This window comes from Saccostrea cucullata, unplaced genomic scaffold (genome assembly GCF_032062105.1).
Source record: "Saccostrea cucullata isolate Sc308-1 unplaced genomic scaffold, CSIRO_AGI_Scuc_v1 ctg6542, whole genome shotgun sequence".
NCBI classification, from domain to species: Eukaryota; Metazoa; Mollusca; class Bivalvia; order Ostreida; family Ostreidae; genus Saccostrea; species Saccostrea cuccullata.
In genome coordinates this window covers 1-17004 of record NW_026928749.1, presented here as the reverse complement: position 1 = coordinate 17004, position 17004 = coordinate 1, and the positions used below count along the sequence as shown (strand labels likewise).

The 17004-nt window shown below is 33.6% G+C and overlaps 2 protein-coding genes across 2 annotated transcripts; one reads left to right on the top strand and one right to left on the bottom strand.

Annotated features, from left to right (window-relative positions):
• Positions 1-252: 252 nt before the first annotated feature.
• On the bottom strand, positions 253-3672 carry LOC134278632 (uncharacterized). The gene is made up of 3 exons (XM_062760932.1): positions 3534-3672; positions 1803-2855; positions 253-287 (listed from the first exon to the last, which is right to left on the bottom strand). The coding sequence occupies exons 1-3, from the start codon at positions 3670-3672 to the stop codon at positions 253-255; spliced, it is 1227 nt and encodes a 408-aa protein (XP_062616916.1).
• A 6801-nt stretch (positions 3673-10473) lies between these two features.
• Positions 10474-15225, top strand: LOC134278635 (uncharacterized; the record flags this gene model as incomplete). The annotated part of the gene is made up of 5 exons (XM_062760935.1): positions 10474-10715; positions 10875-10982; positions 11500-11698; positions 12526-12646; positions 15142-15225. Coding segments are annotated over exons 1-5 (675 nt in total), but the record flags the coding sequence as incomplete, so codon positions are not given.
• Between the last annotated feature and the right edge of the window lie 1779 nt (positions 15226-17004).

Sequence of the window (17004 nt, the reverse complement as noted above, 5' to 3'; positions counted from 1 at the left end):
AAGAACAAAGGAAAAAGAGAAACAAAAACAACTAGCACTACTACTAAACTACTAAACACTATATATTTACAAACTTAGTTACATGTTGAATTGGAAATTTTTACGAACACTATTATAGAAAGAAAACCGGACCGCTATGAAATACGTCCGGTCTATCGGGTATAATCGGGAGAAGTGCGATTTACATAATTGAACGAATTAATTATGCTAATTAATTACGACGATCAGTAAATCGTACATTGTATCATTCTCTCAAAATGGCGTAACTATACTTGATGAAGAATAACCTAAGAAAAATTATATAGCAGGGATATTTTAACATATGGATTATGATAAATTATAAATTTTGAAATGTTTTAGGACTAATTAACGGGAAAAAATAATTCACAAAAGAGTAAGCAATACATAATTAAGTAGGTTGTTCGAGAATTGGTGACGCAAATTAACTGTAGAGTTTACACTAAATTGAGAGAATAATCTTGTTTAGTATCTTCAGGAATTGGGTCTAGTTTACGTTCATTCTGGTGAAGTCATTCAGTTTGTTAATACCATTAGGGCGGAATGACTTCAATCTGTGCATCCAGAACTTTTCTTTGTTTTTCTCTGAGCGTCTGTCCATCTTGGGTTATGGTCAATCACCAATACTGTCATGTCCTCCCATTTGTGACCCTCGAGGTTGAAATGTTCCCCAACGGGTTCATTGAGTTTTTTGGTCCTAATGGTCGAACGGTGGTTATTGACTCTCCTGCGGAGATCTCCTGTTTCACCAATATACTGTTTGGAGCAAACTTTGCAACTGATGAGATAAATGCAGTTGTCAGTATGACAGGACAAATTCCTTAGTATTTTGTAGCTGCAGCCTGTAACAGGGCTGTTAAAACTGTCTGTGTCAGTGCTGTGCTTACAAAGAAGACATCTTCTGTCAGAGCAAGTTTTAAAGCCCCCGTTAGGTAATGGGTTGTCCAGTCTGGTTCTTACTACCATGTCCTTCAGGTTCCTTGGGCGTCTGTATGCAGCCAATGGGGGTTCCTTAAAGACCTCTGCCATTCGTTTGTTTGAATGGAGAATTGGTAGGTTCTTTTGAAGGATACCGCTAAGGTTCTTAAGGACGGGATGGTATGTGGTTAGCAGAGGGACCCTGCCGCTATTGTCTTTCTCCTTGTAGCGTAATAGGTTTTGCCTGTCATGTCCCGCCATCTCGTCAATAGCTGTTTGTATGGTGCGGGCATTGTAGCCTCTTTTGCACAAGTGGGACTTCAGAAGACCACTTTGCTCCTGATATAAGGCAGGGGAAGAACAGATGCGTCGAATTCTGGTGGCTAGACCCTTAGGCATTCCCTTGAAAGTGTGTGGGGGATGACAGCTAGTAGGCATAAGATATAGGTGGGAGTCTGTGGGTTTGGTGTGGAGACTGAATTCCATTTCACCATCAATCAGGGTAGATGTAGTATCTAGGAATACGTTTTTCGAATTAGATACGTCTACTGTAAATTTGATCGACTGATGAAAGGTGTTGGCAAACGTAATGAATGCCTCGAGGGTCTCGCGACATTCCACTCACTTCATCTCTATATCGTCAATGAAACGCAACCAGCTATGGGGCCTAAATGGTGCTTGAAGTAACAAGTTGCGTTCCATTCTGCCCATGAAGACATTGGCATAAGACGGTGCCATTTTCGTACCCATAGCAGTGCCATTAACCTGCAGGTAATGTTCTCCATTAAACATGAAGTTGTTGAACTTGAGAACATGTTCAAGGAGCTTAGCAAAGGACTCGGTAGATGGAATTTGTATGGATCTACTATCCCAGACTTCCCTACAGGCTTCGATACCCTCATCGTGCGGAATATTGGTGTACAAAGATGTGACGTCCATAGTCACGAGGAGGGTATGATCAGGGAGGCCAGTAGAGGGCGTCTTGTTAATGTAGTCCGTGGTGTCCTTGAGATAGGATGGCAAACTCTCTACGTGTGGACGGAGATGTAAATCAATGAATTCAGAAATTTTCTCCGTGGGGTGTCCAATTGCGCTGACAATGGGGCGACCTGGCATGCCTTCTTTGTGTATTTTAGGAAGCAGATAGAATTGTCCTGGTCTACAGTCAATAGGATTTAAGGTCTCATAGACTTTGATACCAATCTCATCTTTCTCAAACATATCGTCAAGAGTTTTGGTAATGGCGGTGGAGAATTCTTTAGTAGGGTCAGAGTCCAGTTTCTTATAGAAACGTTCGTCTGAGAGTTTTCTTTGGGCCTCCGCCATGTAAGTCACTTTATCCATTACTACAACTGTAGATCCTTTGTCTGCTTTCTTGATTACAATGTCATCCCGATTTTTTAATGATTGTAAGGCAGATCTCTCTTCATTACTCAAATTGTGGGGAGTCTTGTCTGGCATTGAAAGGAGCTTCTCTATGTCTGACTCAACGGCGTCAATATACGACTCAAGCGCGCCGCATTTGCCCGGTGCAGGTTCCCAGTCACTCTTGGGCTTATAGAGTTTGTGTTCCTCTAGGTCGTGTAAATCTGGCTTGGAAGAGTCGTATGAATTTACTTCGGAGTCTTTTCTAGAGTAGTGCTCCTTCAAACGAAGTCTCCGGAAGAATGCTTGGGTGTCCTCTCTGACTTGTTTTTCGTCGACCTCATGTGGCGTGGGGCAGAAATTTAGCCCCTTGGAAAGAAGTGAGGTCTCCGATTCGGAGAGAGGAGCACTAGATGTACTGAGCACTGGGCAGACGTCAAGAGTTTGTATGGGTCCGTCCCTCGCGATTGTCTTAATGCGTTTAAAGCGTCTCGAGTGGGGTTTACGTGTTTTGTTAACTGACCTCTGACCAGTTGTTCCTAGACTGTGGAACACTGTCGCGGAGAAATTTCTTTTTTTGAGTCTTGTTGACTTTATTTGTTAGGGCCATATTATAGGTGTCTATAATATTATGGGCTTCATCAAGATCGGCCTGGGATATGATATCGTTGAGGGATGATTCTAAGGACTTGATCTCACTCTTCAATTGTCCTAACTTGTGGATATCCCAAGAAAGACAGAGTGACATCAATTGTTTAGAACATCTCTTTGTAATAACGTCCCAGCGTTCCTGAAAGCGTTTGGAGATTGGCCCTATGTTAGGTGTAACACTTATCTGAAAGCCTTTCGGTATAATGTCACACTCTAAGTAGGTCTGTAAACTGGAGACCCGGTGTTCAGTTTTTATTGATTTTTGGTGTTCTTCCTTTAGAAGTTTAAATGTTTCTATAAGAAACTGGACTCTGACCCTACTAAAGAATTCTCCACCGCCATTACCAAAACTCTTGACGATATGTTTGAGAAAGATGAGATTGGTATCAACGTCTATGAGACCTTAAATCCTATTGACTGTAGACCAGGACAATTGTCAGCGCAATTGGACACCCCACGGAGAAAATTTCTGAATTCATTGATTTACATCTCCGTCCACACGTAGAGAGTTTGCCATCCTATCTCAAGGACACCACGGACTACATTAACAAGACGCCCTCTACTGGCCTCCCTGATCATACCCTCCTCGTGACTATGGACGTCACATCTTTGTACACCAATATTCCGCACGACGAGGGTATCGAAGCCTGTAGGGAAGTCTGGGATAGTAGATCCATACAAATTCCTTCTACCGAGTCCCTTGCTATGCTCCTTGAACATGTTCTCAAGTTCAACAACTTCATGTTTAATGGAGAACATTACCTGCAGGTTAATGGCACTGCTATGGGTACGAAAATGGCACCGTCTTATGCCAATGTCTTCATGGGCAGAATGGAACGCAACTTGTTACTTCAAGCACCATTTAGGCCCCATAGCTGGTTGCGTTTCATTGACGATATAGAGATGAAGTGGGTGGAATGTCGCGAGACCCTCGAGGCATTCATTACGTTTGCCAACACCTTTCATCAGTCGATCAAATTTACAGTAGACGTATCTAATTCGAAAAACGTATTCCTAGATACTACATCTACCCTGATTGATGGTGAAATGGAATTCAGTCTCCACACCAAACCCACAGACTCCCACCTATATCTTATGCCTACTAGCTGTCATCCCCCACACACTTTTAAGGGAGTGCCTAAGGGTCTAGCCACCAGAATTCGACGCATCTGTTCTTCTCCTGCCTTATATCAGGAGCAAAGTGGTCTTCTGAAGTCCCACTTGTGCAAAAGAGGCTACAATGCCCGCACCATACAAACAGCTATTGACGAGATGGCGGGACATGACAGGCAAAACCTATTACGCTACAAGGAGAAAGACAATAGCGGCAGGGTCCCTCTGCTAACCACATACCATCCCGTCCTTAAGAACCTTAGCGGTATCCTTCAAAAGAACCTACCAATTCTCCATTCAAACAAACGAATGGCAGAGGTCTTTAAGGAACCCCCATTGGCTGCATACAGACGCCCAAGGAACCTGAAGGACATGGTAGTAAGAACCAGACTGGACAACCCATTACCTAACGGGGCCTTTAAAACTTGCTCTGACAGAAGATGTCTTCTTTGTAAGCACAGCACCTGACACAGACAGTTTTAACAGCCCTGTTACAGGCCGCAGCTACAAAATACTAAGGAATTTGTCCTGTCATACTGACAACTGCAATTATCTCATCAGTTGCAAAGTTTGCTCCAAACAGTATATTGGTGAAACAGGAGATCTCCGCAGGAGAGTCAATAACCACCGTTCGACCATTAGGACCAAAAAACTCAATGAACCCGTTGGGGAACATTTCAACCTCGAGGGTCACAAATGGGAGGACATGACAGTATTGGTGATTGACCATAACCCAAGATGGACAGACGCTCAGAGAAAAAGCAAAGAAAAGTTCTGGATGCACAGATTGAAGTCATTCCGCCCTAATGGTATTAACAAACTGAATGACTTCACCAGAATGAACGTAAACTAGACCCAATTCCTGAAGATACTAAACAAGATTATTCTCTCAATTTAGTGTAAACTCTACAGTTAATTTGCGTCACCAACTCTCGAACAACCCACTTAACTATGAATTGCTTACGCCTTTGTTAATTATTTTTTCCGATAACAAGTCCTAAAATATTTCAAAATTTATTATAGATCATAATTCATATTTTAAAATATCCTTGCTATATCATTTTTCTTTGATTATTCTTTATCAAGTATAGTTACGCCATTTTGAGAGAATGAAACAATGTACGATTTACTGATTGTCGTAATTAATTAGCATAATTAATTCGTTCAATTATGTAAATCGCACTTCACCCGAGTATACCCGATAGACCGGACGTAATTCATAGCAGACCGGTTTTCTTTCATGAATAGGGTTCGTAAAAATTTCCAATTCAACTAAGTTTATAAGTTAAGCAACTAAGTAACTAAGTTTGTAAATATATAGTGTTTAGTAGTTTAGTAGTAGTGCTAGTTGTTTTTGTGTCTCTTTTTCCCTTGTTCTTATGACTTTTTCGTTGGTCATTTTTAGTGCTTTATATATATATATATATATATATATATATATATATATATATATATATATATATATATATATATATATATATATATATATACAGTGTAATAAATTTTGTTCAAACCAAGCGCCTTACAAAAATAAATAATTTACATGGAAAAGAAATACCAAATCATACTCCAATAAATATAAATTTGGAGAAATGAGATTGTTGTATTTGTCGAATAAATTAATTTATGGGTATTCCAATAACTGATAATAATATTACATACAGTAATTTAAGTCTGTGAGTAAAAATGTCGAGTAACAGAGGAATACATGTGTAATTCGTACAATAACAACAGAGCTTTTGAGTCTTCAATTAGTTACTAAACTAAGTTAACCTAACAAAATAAGATATACAGTGGCTAATATTAAATCCCTGATTTTTATTTTGCTTTCTCTGTGTAGAATTTAGGCACAATTATGTTCTACAGGGGGAAAAAGGTAATTTATTTTTAAATTTTTCATTAATGGGTGATAAATGATAAATTTAAAAAAATCGACGTATTTCTCATGTAGCATCTTGTTTTACAGTTTCCACTTTTTCTGAGAAGGGGGAAACAAACTCGGTTCTTGCTGCTCGATCAGAAGGGTTTATGTATTTCGTGATTTCTACCATTGCAGGTATCTTCAAGGGCTGCATACAGTACATTTGAATATCTTTTTAACTATCAAATGTCTAACAAAAAACCAAAAAATATATATCTCTAATATATCTTCATTGTACCACTCTTTATATTCTATTGGTGTTAATAACTCTGATATTCATCCCGTTGTATCCGCAAAAATATGGAAACGGGTCGTGCTACCGTCTGCCCTCTACTCTTGCGAGATATGGCCTTTATTACCACTAACAGACATGCAACAACTTGAATATGTTCAAAGACACTTCGCCAGGATTATTCAAGGATTCTCAAAGTTTTCTCCATCGCTTTCAAGCATATCGAATATTGGACTGTGGACCATACAGGGCTACATTGATAAATGTCGCCTACTTTTCCTTGGTAGACTCCATAGGTCAGAACAAAACTCTGTACATTATCAGATCTATAAGTTTATTTCTGATATTCATGTATCTGAAAAATTTTTTGTAACCAAAAACATGTTACAAACGGCTAGCAAATACAATCTCTTAGATATGTTTGAAAACAATTGTAGCATTCTATACAGTAAAAAGGAATTTTCAAGAATGATTATCAAAACAATATGGACAGCAGAGGAAAATCAATGGCGTGCTGCTCTGTCTGTAGATCCTGATATGTCTTTTTTCAGTAAAATACATACTATGTTGAACCCAAATAAATTGTGGCAGATTGCTAGAGAAGATCCCTCAAAAAGATTATTAATCAATTTTTTGATTCAGGTTTCATCGATGAAAATTGTTTGTAAATTTTGTCAATTTTGTAATAAGCTAACAAGTAACTATAATATGCACTTGATGTTAAGTTGCTTTACACTATTAGACGACAGAGAAAATATGTTTGAGGACATTTTAGATATACTTGATGTAAATGAGTATGTTTTGTTTGAGGATCAAGATCCTGAACTACAGTTTTTATCTTTAATGGGGTGTGTTCAAGGCACATGTTTTGAAAACATATCATTCACAAAATGGAAATGCATAATGATAATAGTTGCCTCAACAGTTTATAAAAACAAAAGTCTGTTTGCCATAGACTGTCGAAACCTGTAATGTCCTAGCAGAAAATTGTACATATATATATATGTTTTCTTTTTTGCAATTTTTGTTGTTAATTAGTTAATTATCTGTTAATTCATACAAACTCTCCATTAATTTGGAGGAAATAAAGAATATCTTATCTTATCTTATCTTATCTTATCTTATCTTATCTTATCTTATCTTATATCTCTAATATATCTTCATTGTAGAAAATGGAATCGGCAAAGATCAAATTCTTTTCCAAGGGTATTTTGTCTCTTGTTTCAAGACTTCTGCAGATGCAGTACATAGAACAATACACGTAATGAAAAGAAAATTACAAAGGCTCCCAAACAGCCTTCATGTAGCACAAAATGCAAAGCTTCTGACCACTGGAACATGTTAGTTTATTAAAGAATAATAAAGAATGTTTTCAACAATTAAAATGAGAAAATATTAACCAAATTTACCTATTATTGTTAAATGAAAAAATATATACAGTTATGCATCGATTGATTGATTAGAGAAAATGGTTATTTAACAGAAAAGTTAACGTGCATTTTTATTCTATACATGTTTGTATATCTTTTAGATGACATTGGGACATACATCCTTTCAACAAGATGTGATTTACCTACTATCAAGAAACCAGAAATCACTTTTGTCGAGACTTCGGATTGCATGATCAAGGAATTTCGTCTAAACACCACGGACTTAGCAACACTTAGATATGGACCATTCAATGGTAATATGTAAATTTATTTGCAATATATACCAGGTTCAACATCAGGTTTTTGGAAGAGAGATCAAGGAGAACAGATATAGAAAGGGTATGTTCAGATATATCATATTTGTCTATAAAATGGGTACCATTCCCATGGAAACTATTACATTCTGGTCATTATTTAAACATTAAACAAACTCTTATAGCAATGACCTTCAAGAGATTGAGTATAAATACAAATTATTTACTTTCACTGACGAAAAAAATCAATATAATCTCAGGATGCTAACATTTATTACACATTGTGGCATTCATGGAAAAGGGACACAAAACACATTCGGCAAATTCCTTATTTTTTAAAGTAGCAAAATAAAATTTTCTGGAATCAATAAATAAAATTGTTAATTAAAATGTAAACTTCAGGATGTTCCCATAAAAAATACGATCAATAGTTGGAGACTACAAGTACCTTTTCAGGTGTAACATACATCATTCAGCTCCCCTTTCCGTGTTTATAGATCAGTGTATGTATGATTTTTTAATAACATGTTTCAATGCAAATGATAGTTTAATTTTTATTATATTATGTTTGTTTTATATACAGATTCAGCAATCCGAAGTGGAACAGTGGCTGCCTTCCTGGAATTTCAACAACAATTCTTGGTCAAATGGCGCATCATAACTGTAGTTTATCTCTACAAGAATCGTACCATTTGTTTTTTGCAAAAGGATTACTGGCATGGACGACAAACAATTTGTACATATCTTTTTTTATAAAAAAGAAAGCACTATTATTCTTTGAATTCAAATATTATTACTATAACATTTATATAAGTATAAGGAATAATTTGTACAGAACACCTTTTGTATATTTCAGTTGAAAACCAATGGACAGTAGAAGTTATGTATGTTCAAGTCCAAAATCATGTCAGAACAGCAACATTTTTCAACACTCAAGGAAAACAGTGTGATTATTGCTATTGGCATTCTTTAACCTGCAATGGTAAAGATATTAAACACAAAATGTGATTTTTTTTTTTAAGAAAAAATTCTTTAACATGATATCAATTTCAACATTGGTAGTAATTTTAGTATATGGACCTTTTATGAATTAGTACTTATCTATGTCTAATTAGTTAAAAATGAGGTGGTATCATCGAGTGATCAAACGATAAAGTCTCAATATTAGACACCTAACTACATTTCATCATACTGTCTCTGTCAGATCAAATTAAAAGTTAATAGTACTCAAAGATAGGAAATATTAAAATATTTTCCGATTGTTTATTAGAGAGTTAATATTACATCCATCATAATATGATCCACGGTTGTAATTCCTCTGTTTTCTCTCTTGATATGCTATATTTACTAGTACACCATTCAGTTTCTTGGGGATAAAAACTAGCATATTTTCTCTCTATCTGACTCCAACATGTCCAATATCAACTTATTACTTGTTCACAAATGTTCTCATGGATTTTCAGAGTTAGTTCGCCATAAATTCACTAACTCTGGACTAGAAACAGAAATTATTTGTTGCATCGACAGCCGGGGATGTTGCCAGACTCGGGAATACAGAGAAATGCACATTGTAGAGGAAATTTTAATGATGCCAGAAAAGCTCTTTAGTATTTCCTTAATACCTATCAAAAACGCCAATGCTGAAAAGTTAAACGAGAAATTTGAAACTAAAAATTTTGAGGGAACATTGAAAACATTACTAGCACCTGTCTGCAAAAAGAAAAACTTGCCATCCATGATACATCTGAAAAAGTGCCAAGGATTGCAGTACACATTTGGAGAAAACAACCTTCCTTTGAACGAATGCCATATTCCCCGAGAAGCAAAGAAAAGTTTGGAGTACACATTAAAGATTGCCATAAGACCTCCTAACAGGAGACCGAAACAGAGAAAAGATCATGACCTCAAAGGAAGAGATGATGAAATCAAAGGTCTGACAAAGAAAGTTACCATATGTAAAAACGATACATCAACTGGTTATGGGAAGTCCAGAAAGGAAAAGAAAAGGGAGATGAATACACCATATGCCAGACCATCACTCAGTAAACCTGCAAAAATGTTTGAGAATCACACCACAGAAACGTCTTCAATTATAAACAACTATGATACACCCAGAGAAACTGACTTGGGTATAGTTACATATTTCTTTTTAAAAACTGAAAATGCAAAAAAAAAAAAGGATTAAAATGTCTTTACTACTCTAACTTGAATATGTAAATAGCTTAAGCAGCAACGCAAGAAACATGTTTTATTCAATGTGTAAGCATTTCCAATTTGATTAAAATGAAGCACTAATAATATAAACTAAGTCCTCATAATATTAACTTTTGTAATACTTTCAGAGTTGCCACTTCTTTATTACTTCTTCAAAGGAGGAAAAATTAAACCAGTGATTTGGCAAACACTATGCTGTGCCTTTATGTTTATGATGCTATTACCATCAGCTACAGGAGTAAACTTATAAAAAAAATTGTAAAACAAAATAAAGAAAAGGAAGAAAATAACCTCATTAAATATTATATGTTACTGGGCTTTCTGTATCTTTCATATTGCTTTTATTAATATATACTGATCATTAATATTTTTTTTCTGCCAAAAGGTACCCGCTAAAAAATATAAAGGAATTCAAGAGTCTGCTAGAAATGTGTCAATGTGCCCTACGACAAAAGAATACATAATAAAACGAGCAAAAATTAAACACTGTCAAGATTTTTCCAGTTCCTTTGGTGAACAATTAGAATACCATTGTGTGCTCAATGACCGTGGAACAGGCTTTGTTGAAGTATGTTCACCAGTGACCAAGATAATCGGTGGTAAGGAAATGGAGTGTTTTGTATAGTTATCATATGTTATATTGATCATTGAAAAAAAAAGTTAATTTCGATTATGGTTTATAAAAGTCTTCTTTTTGCCTTTTTCTTTTTTTAAGCGCTCTTCTTACAATTTAACACTTACATCTGAATTTTTTGTAGAATTTTGTGCTGAATACAATGATGGCCTGGGAGGAATTCAACCACAAAAACAGAAAAGCTGCATGGGGACTTGTCCATTTGTTTACAACTCCACGGCCTCGTATAAATGTGAGTTTTCATATGCATCTGAAAAGTGAAATCAGTGTTAAGAATCGGTGTATAGGACGAAGGTATATCAGTATATTCCTAAGCATTGTTAAAGATAAAAACAGTAATTTTCTGAATAAAAAATCATTTTAATAATATGCATCGATACAGTTTATTTGATACGATAATTTATCAGAAAATAGAAATTATTAAAACAATAAAGGCGGTAAATAAATCGCTTTTGATGAGAAAATAGATTGAAAATTTAGAAACTAGAAAAAATAAGTTATCATGACCTATTTGTGAGAAGGTTTAAAAATTGTTAATTTCTTAAATTGACGATTGCTATTGGAAAAACTTTTCTCTTTCGGACAAATCAATAAATCAAATTTACTAGCATTTAACAAAAAACAAAAAAAAACAAAAACAAAAAAAAAAACCCAAAAGACTGAAACATGAAATATAAAAAAGAAATTGAATTATTGTACTCAACATGCTCAAGATTGTAATAGATTGCAATTCCTTTTATTCAAATTAGATGGGTCTGTGTGTTACAAGGGGTTAAGACAAAGCAAGGACAAGGACAGTGATACGAAAGATCCTAAGACCTCAACCACATATGTTAATAACATTACCCAAGATGAGAAGGATTTCTCTCTATCCGATATCAACGAAACAATACATTTGCAGGAAAATGGAACCATCCGCAAAGAACGACAACATTTTCAATCTTCAAGGTATTTATAGCTGGTTTAATGCAAGACTGAAGTATATGTAATATTTATGACTTAGAAATAAAATGTCATAACCTTTTGATCCAAAAATAATGTCACAACTGCTATGAAATATTTGATACTCGAAAGTTACATCAAAATTTTTAAATAATTATACTATTACCTCCATTTATAATGACTTTTGTTCTAAAATTTCATTCAGTTACGTGCAATATTTTTATCAAATATTGGAATAAACGTAACATTAGGTCGTGTCCATCCACGCATGGCAAGGATATGACAACAGTGTTATGACGTTCTCGGACACTAATTTTGAGTCTGATGATGAATAGGATAAACGCAAAAAGGAATACATGAATTTTAAATTTGGATAAACATTTTGACAAAGTTTAAATAACTTCAAAACTACAACTCTAAGCAAGACGATTTATAGCAAAGTGGCATTAAAGAATATGAAAGATGAAATACATGTGAAAATTAAAAGATATGCATGACAAATGAAAATGAATGTCGAAAAGTAATGTCATATAATGGCTTTGGTATAATTCTGGCCGTGCGTCGATAGACACTATCTAACGCTGTGTTTATAACTTTATATTAATGTTTTAAAAAGTATTTCATATATTGGAATGAAAATTTAGAGAAAAGACAAAGATAAGGATATTTATACATCATATTTTCTTGAAAACATTGGAATATAAAATATTTTATCGAAGTCCTGGCATTACTTCTGGGTCAACTCTCGGATTTTTACAGTACACAAAGAAAGGCTTCATTGAGGATGGATCGTATGTCACTCAAGTACAGTTTATTATTTTGATTCTTTACAGATGTGAAGGTTGCTCCTATATTGCTATATCTTATATAGCAATAGCAGTACTAGTATCAGTCTTATTCATCATCCTTTACTTCAAACAGAATTCCAAGAATTCCAGACAAGCATCACAAGAAGTACTAGTATCAGGTACAACTGTATACTTTTATTCTACAAATATCAAGCGTTGTTAAAAATTTAAAGAATAATTCAATGACAATGTTTTATCGATTTGGATATTATTTTGAAATTGATAGATAGTGGATTCCTTTTTTCAGTTACATCATGTACTGTAGGAGTACATGTACCAATCGACAACAATGGTGCAGCGAAAACCATGCTTGTTGAAACATCAGGATGTTGTAATGGTACAGAAGATTCATTCTAAGTTATTGAATCACACATAGAGTCGGGAAACATGCAAATACACGTGAATGTGATACACATTTTTAAATGTCTTTAAAAACTATAAATCATAAATCTATTTATACACAGATGATAAAAACAAGATATGAGGATTGGTAAATATTTTAATACCTATTTTGGGTTTTTTAATGCAAAAATATAAATAAGAAGAAAATTTTAAAACTGTAAACTTTTTATATGATCAAATTCTTCCTTTCTGTAATCATGCTTATTAATCATTACAATTTTTCGTCTCATTGATTATCATTATTGTGAAACTTCGGCTGATTTTTTTAAGTACTACACAGGCAAAAGTGGTTCACATAAATTTTATGTGAATTCATTGCATGAAAAAGACACGAAAAACAAGCCATGTGAAATTAATATGAAAACTTCATGTGATTTTGACATAAATTTCACATCAAGAGCATATCGCATAAATATCATGCAAAGAAAACTTCACATGAAAAAAAGATTTATGTGAATATCATACAAACTTCTATTCACATTATATTCACATAAAACTATATTTATATAAATTTCATATTATTTTCACATAATTTTCAAACTAAAAGATAATCACATGAATATCATGTAAGCCACTTTTTCCTGTGTATGCAGTTAACATATTCATTATACTTAATATATAACTTATTATGATGTTTTCGAGATTTTTTATACAATTTTGTTCCAACTATTTTCAGTAAGTTTTTTTTCATGTACATTGCCATTTGGTATCAAAACAGTTTTATTATGTTCATTGTCCCCATAAAAAGATAAAACCTTTGTATTTTTCTTAAAGCTGGGAATAATGTTCTTGTAATCTGTATAAAATATGTCCGCATTAAGTTCATTGTCCCCATAAAAAGATAGAATCTTGTATTATTCTTAAAGTTGTGAACAATGTTCTTGCAATTTGTATATAATTGTTGTTTTTAATATATATGTTATGTTATAATGTCATTTTCAAGGATGAATTTAATATTTTTAATGTAAAAGCTATACATGTGTTTTTGTGGTCAGAATCCTGGGGAAATAACTATGCTATATTTACCCTTCAATGTGACAAATGATTTTTTGCAAAATGATACGTAAGCAGCTAAAGCTATATATATGGCGTATCTGAGCAAAAAAAAATCATAATAAAAGTACATTAAGTGTAGATTTACATTATATCTGTTATTTACCTTCAAATTAAATTTTTCACTGATTCTGAACTTAAATACTCCCACGTTTCTATAGATGAGTAGACTTTAAAGCAATATGAGCTGCATGTTTGACATCGGAAAATTTTGCTGCAAATTTGTCTTTAACTATTTCAATGACAGAAAAATAAAACATTTATGAACTTCTGTTAATCATATTTGCGATGGATTTTTTTTTATTAGCTTTGAAGCAAAATTGAATTATTGTCGTCCTGTACAATAATGCTTTCTTGTATAAAACTGTATATTCGGTTGTACAGAAATATTTCTTCTGAAACATTTTTAAGCTTTATTTTGGGCTTATTGGTCATAAGGGTTTAAACTACATACAAATTAATCATAATAACACATTTTACCAGCAAAATAAAATTCTCAAAATGCAACTCATATTGCTTTAAACTGTGTCTCTTAACATTATGCAAGAATTATATTAATTGCACACTTAAATTTAGAAACTACCTTCCACAAGTTACCATACAACCATGTCACACGAGTTCTAAAAAGGTCCACAAGCTGTATTATTGACTTGGAAATCTGAACTGAGGTTTAAATTGGAGCTGTATTCCCTGATTACACGCTTATGATTTTTCTATACAAAATTATTTAACTCCATTTTTTTGTTATTTACATTGTATATGTGTAATCTTTTTTAAATTATTGTATTTGAATGTTTGAAGGATTAAATCATGAAAAAATCAATTTATGTAAAGAAGAAAATGCTTTATGATCTTTGTTGTTACTAAAAAGAAATTTGTATTGTATCATTTAAAATGCATTAATAAATTTCTTTTTGTGCTTTGCAGTTTCTTCTGAATAAAATAATCTAGCTTTCCAACTTTTGTTCCTACGAGTAATTTACTCATAAGGCAAGCAAGCTTGAAAAACAACAAGTTCTGTCAAATTTCCTCATAATTTCTAAACACACAAACTCATTACTTAAAACTAGAGAAGAAAGAAAATTCCAGGGGCTTTGACGAAAGGAATTTTTGATGAGTATTAAAACTATTTTTTCTCTTGGACAGCACTCATCGGAAATGGGAAAGGCAATCACTATACCCAGTATTCTGACTGCACCGCCACCCATCAGTATGCAATGTAAAGAAAGGGTCAGACAATCAAATAGCGTCGAGGGACAGTCCTCCTATTGCAACAATATAACCATCATCAAAAAAGTATTATTTGAATACAACAATACTATCTATTTCATCTCGGTCCTTAACCATTAGTTTTTAAAGTGGCAATAACCCTATTAGTTGCGTGCTAAAAATATTTAAAATAACTATATGGAGTAATAATCTAATGAAAATAGTCCGAAAGTAATTTTGTTTTAATTAATGCACAGGTTGGTTGGATGTAGACTAAAGGGTTAAATTGGGACCATAGACATAATGTTTCCAGAGAGAATAGATTTTTTCTGTGAATTGGATGTTTCTCACTTTATCATGAGTACAGGAAATCATTTATTACACAAAACACTTCGATCTTTCAATTATAAACAGGATAATCTGAAACATCTTCAATAATTGATCAACACTTGTTGATAGTCCATGATATTAAGTTATGTAATACATGTATTAGATATGATGCCCAAAAATATGCATTGATTTCTATAATGATAAATATTTGATGAGTGTTTTTTGGGTCACGCTGAGGAGGAAGAAAATAATTCATTGCCTTTTTGAACTTGATCAGTTAAGCTAAGGATAAAATTTTTATTGCACAGTTTAATTTGCTACAAAACAATCAGATTTTTTTCATTAGAAATGCACTTGAGAGAAAAATAATCTAAGGGCGGAAATTATGTGGTATAAAACTGACCCTTGATCAAAAAATAGGCAATTAATTACTCTGGAATTTTTGGAAATGACATTTCAATTTCCTTGAAAAGATATCATGATATATTTTTATTTGTAATATTTAAAAGTGCTCGTAAATTAATGATAATTTTAGGGTTTAATTTCTAAGAATTCATGTACTTATGAACATCAATTATTCTCTCTCTTTTTAAAAAAAATATTCTAAATACAATGTATAAGTACTTTTATACTAAATCATTCAAAATAAGTTAAGTGACACTAGCGACAATGTGAATTCGCTAACTTTATCGATATTTGAAAGATCAATCATAATCACATGATGACAAATAATACTTCTCCACAGTTTGCAATGTACACACTTATGAAAAAATACCTATTTCATATATGTGCAAGAGAAAGTTTAATTCATATTTACATGTACAAAGTAATACTCAACAAAATGTTATCACATTTAATTTATTTTATTCCAATCTGAGAACTGTAATCAATTTTAAGCTCAAAGTACATTTTAATAATATATATCGGGAGCAGATCAAATACAAAACTCCAAAAACATCGGAGGTGGGATCAGGTGCCATGAATGAGTAAGCATCCCCTATCCACAGGTCAAACACGTACGTCATGAGCTAATTAGTATGAAGTGAATATCGCGGAAAAGCGTGAAAAAAAGCAAATTATAATTTGTATGAAAAACGTTGTCAGTCCATTTAACGATACATTGTATTTGCTGATGAGGTCATTGTATCGATTTTAGGATTTGCAAAATGCTTACTTAAATCGAGACTGTTGATATTCCTGTAATGTCAACTCCTTTATCTACAGCTTGTCTCGGTTTTTTTAATTTGTTCGTACATAGAGCGTGCTCTTGAATATTGAATGAACTACGGCACAAGAATTATTCTAATGTCATTAAATGATGTTTAACGATAAATATTCATTTGTTTGCTGGTTTTCTTCGCTAGCTTCCTCTACATATGGGTTTGAATTCAAAGACAGCACAAAGTCCCTCTGTTGGTTTTGTCTTTGCGAAGTTTCACTTGAAACTCCACGTGGATTAAGACTACAGCT

What these genes read in the sequence shown, in the direction of transcription:
- LOC134278632 (XM_062760932.1), bottom strand. Translation starts at nt 3,672, where the DNA reads ATGTTCAAGGAGCATAGCAAGGGACTCGGTAGAAGGAATTTGTATGGA. An exon ending in CGTCCATAGTCACGAGGAGG is followed by an intron (nt 2,856 to 3,533) that starts GTATGATCAGGG and finishes TCTCCGCGACAG; the next exon opens with TGTTCCACAGTCTAGGAACA. An exon ending in CTGTAGGGAAGTCTGGGATA is followed by an intron (nt 288 to 1,802) that starts GTAGATCCATAC and finishes AATTTTTCTTAG; the next exon opens with GTTATTCTTCATCAAGTATA.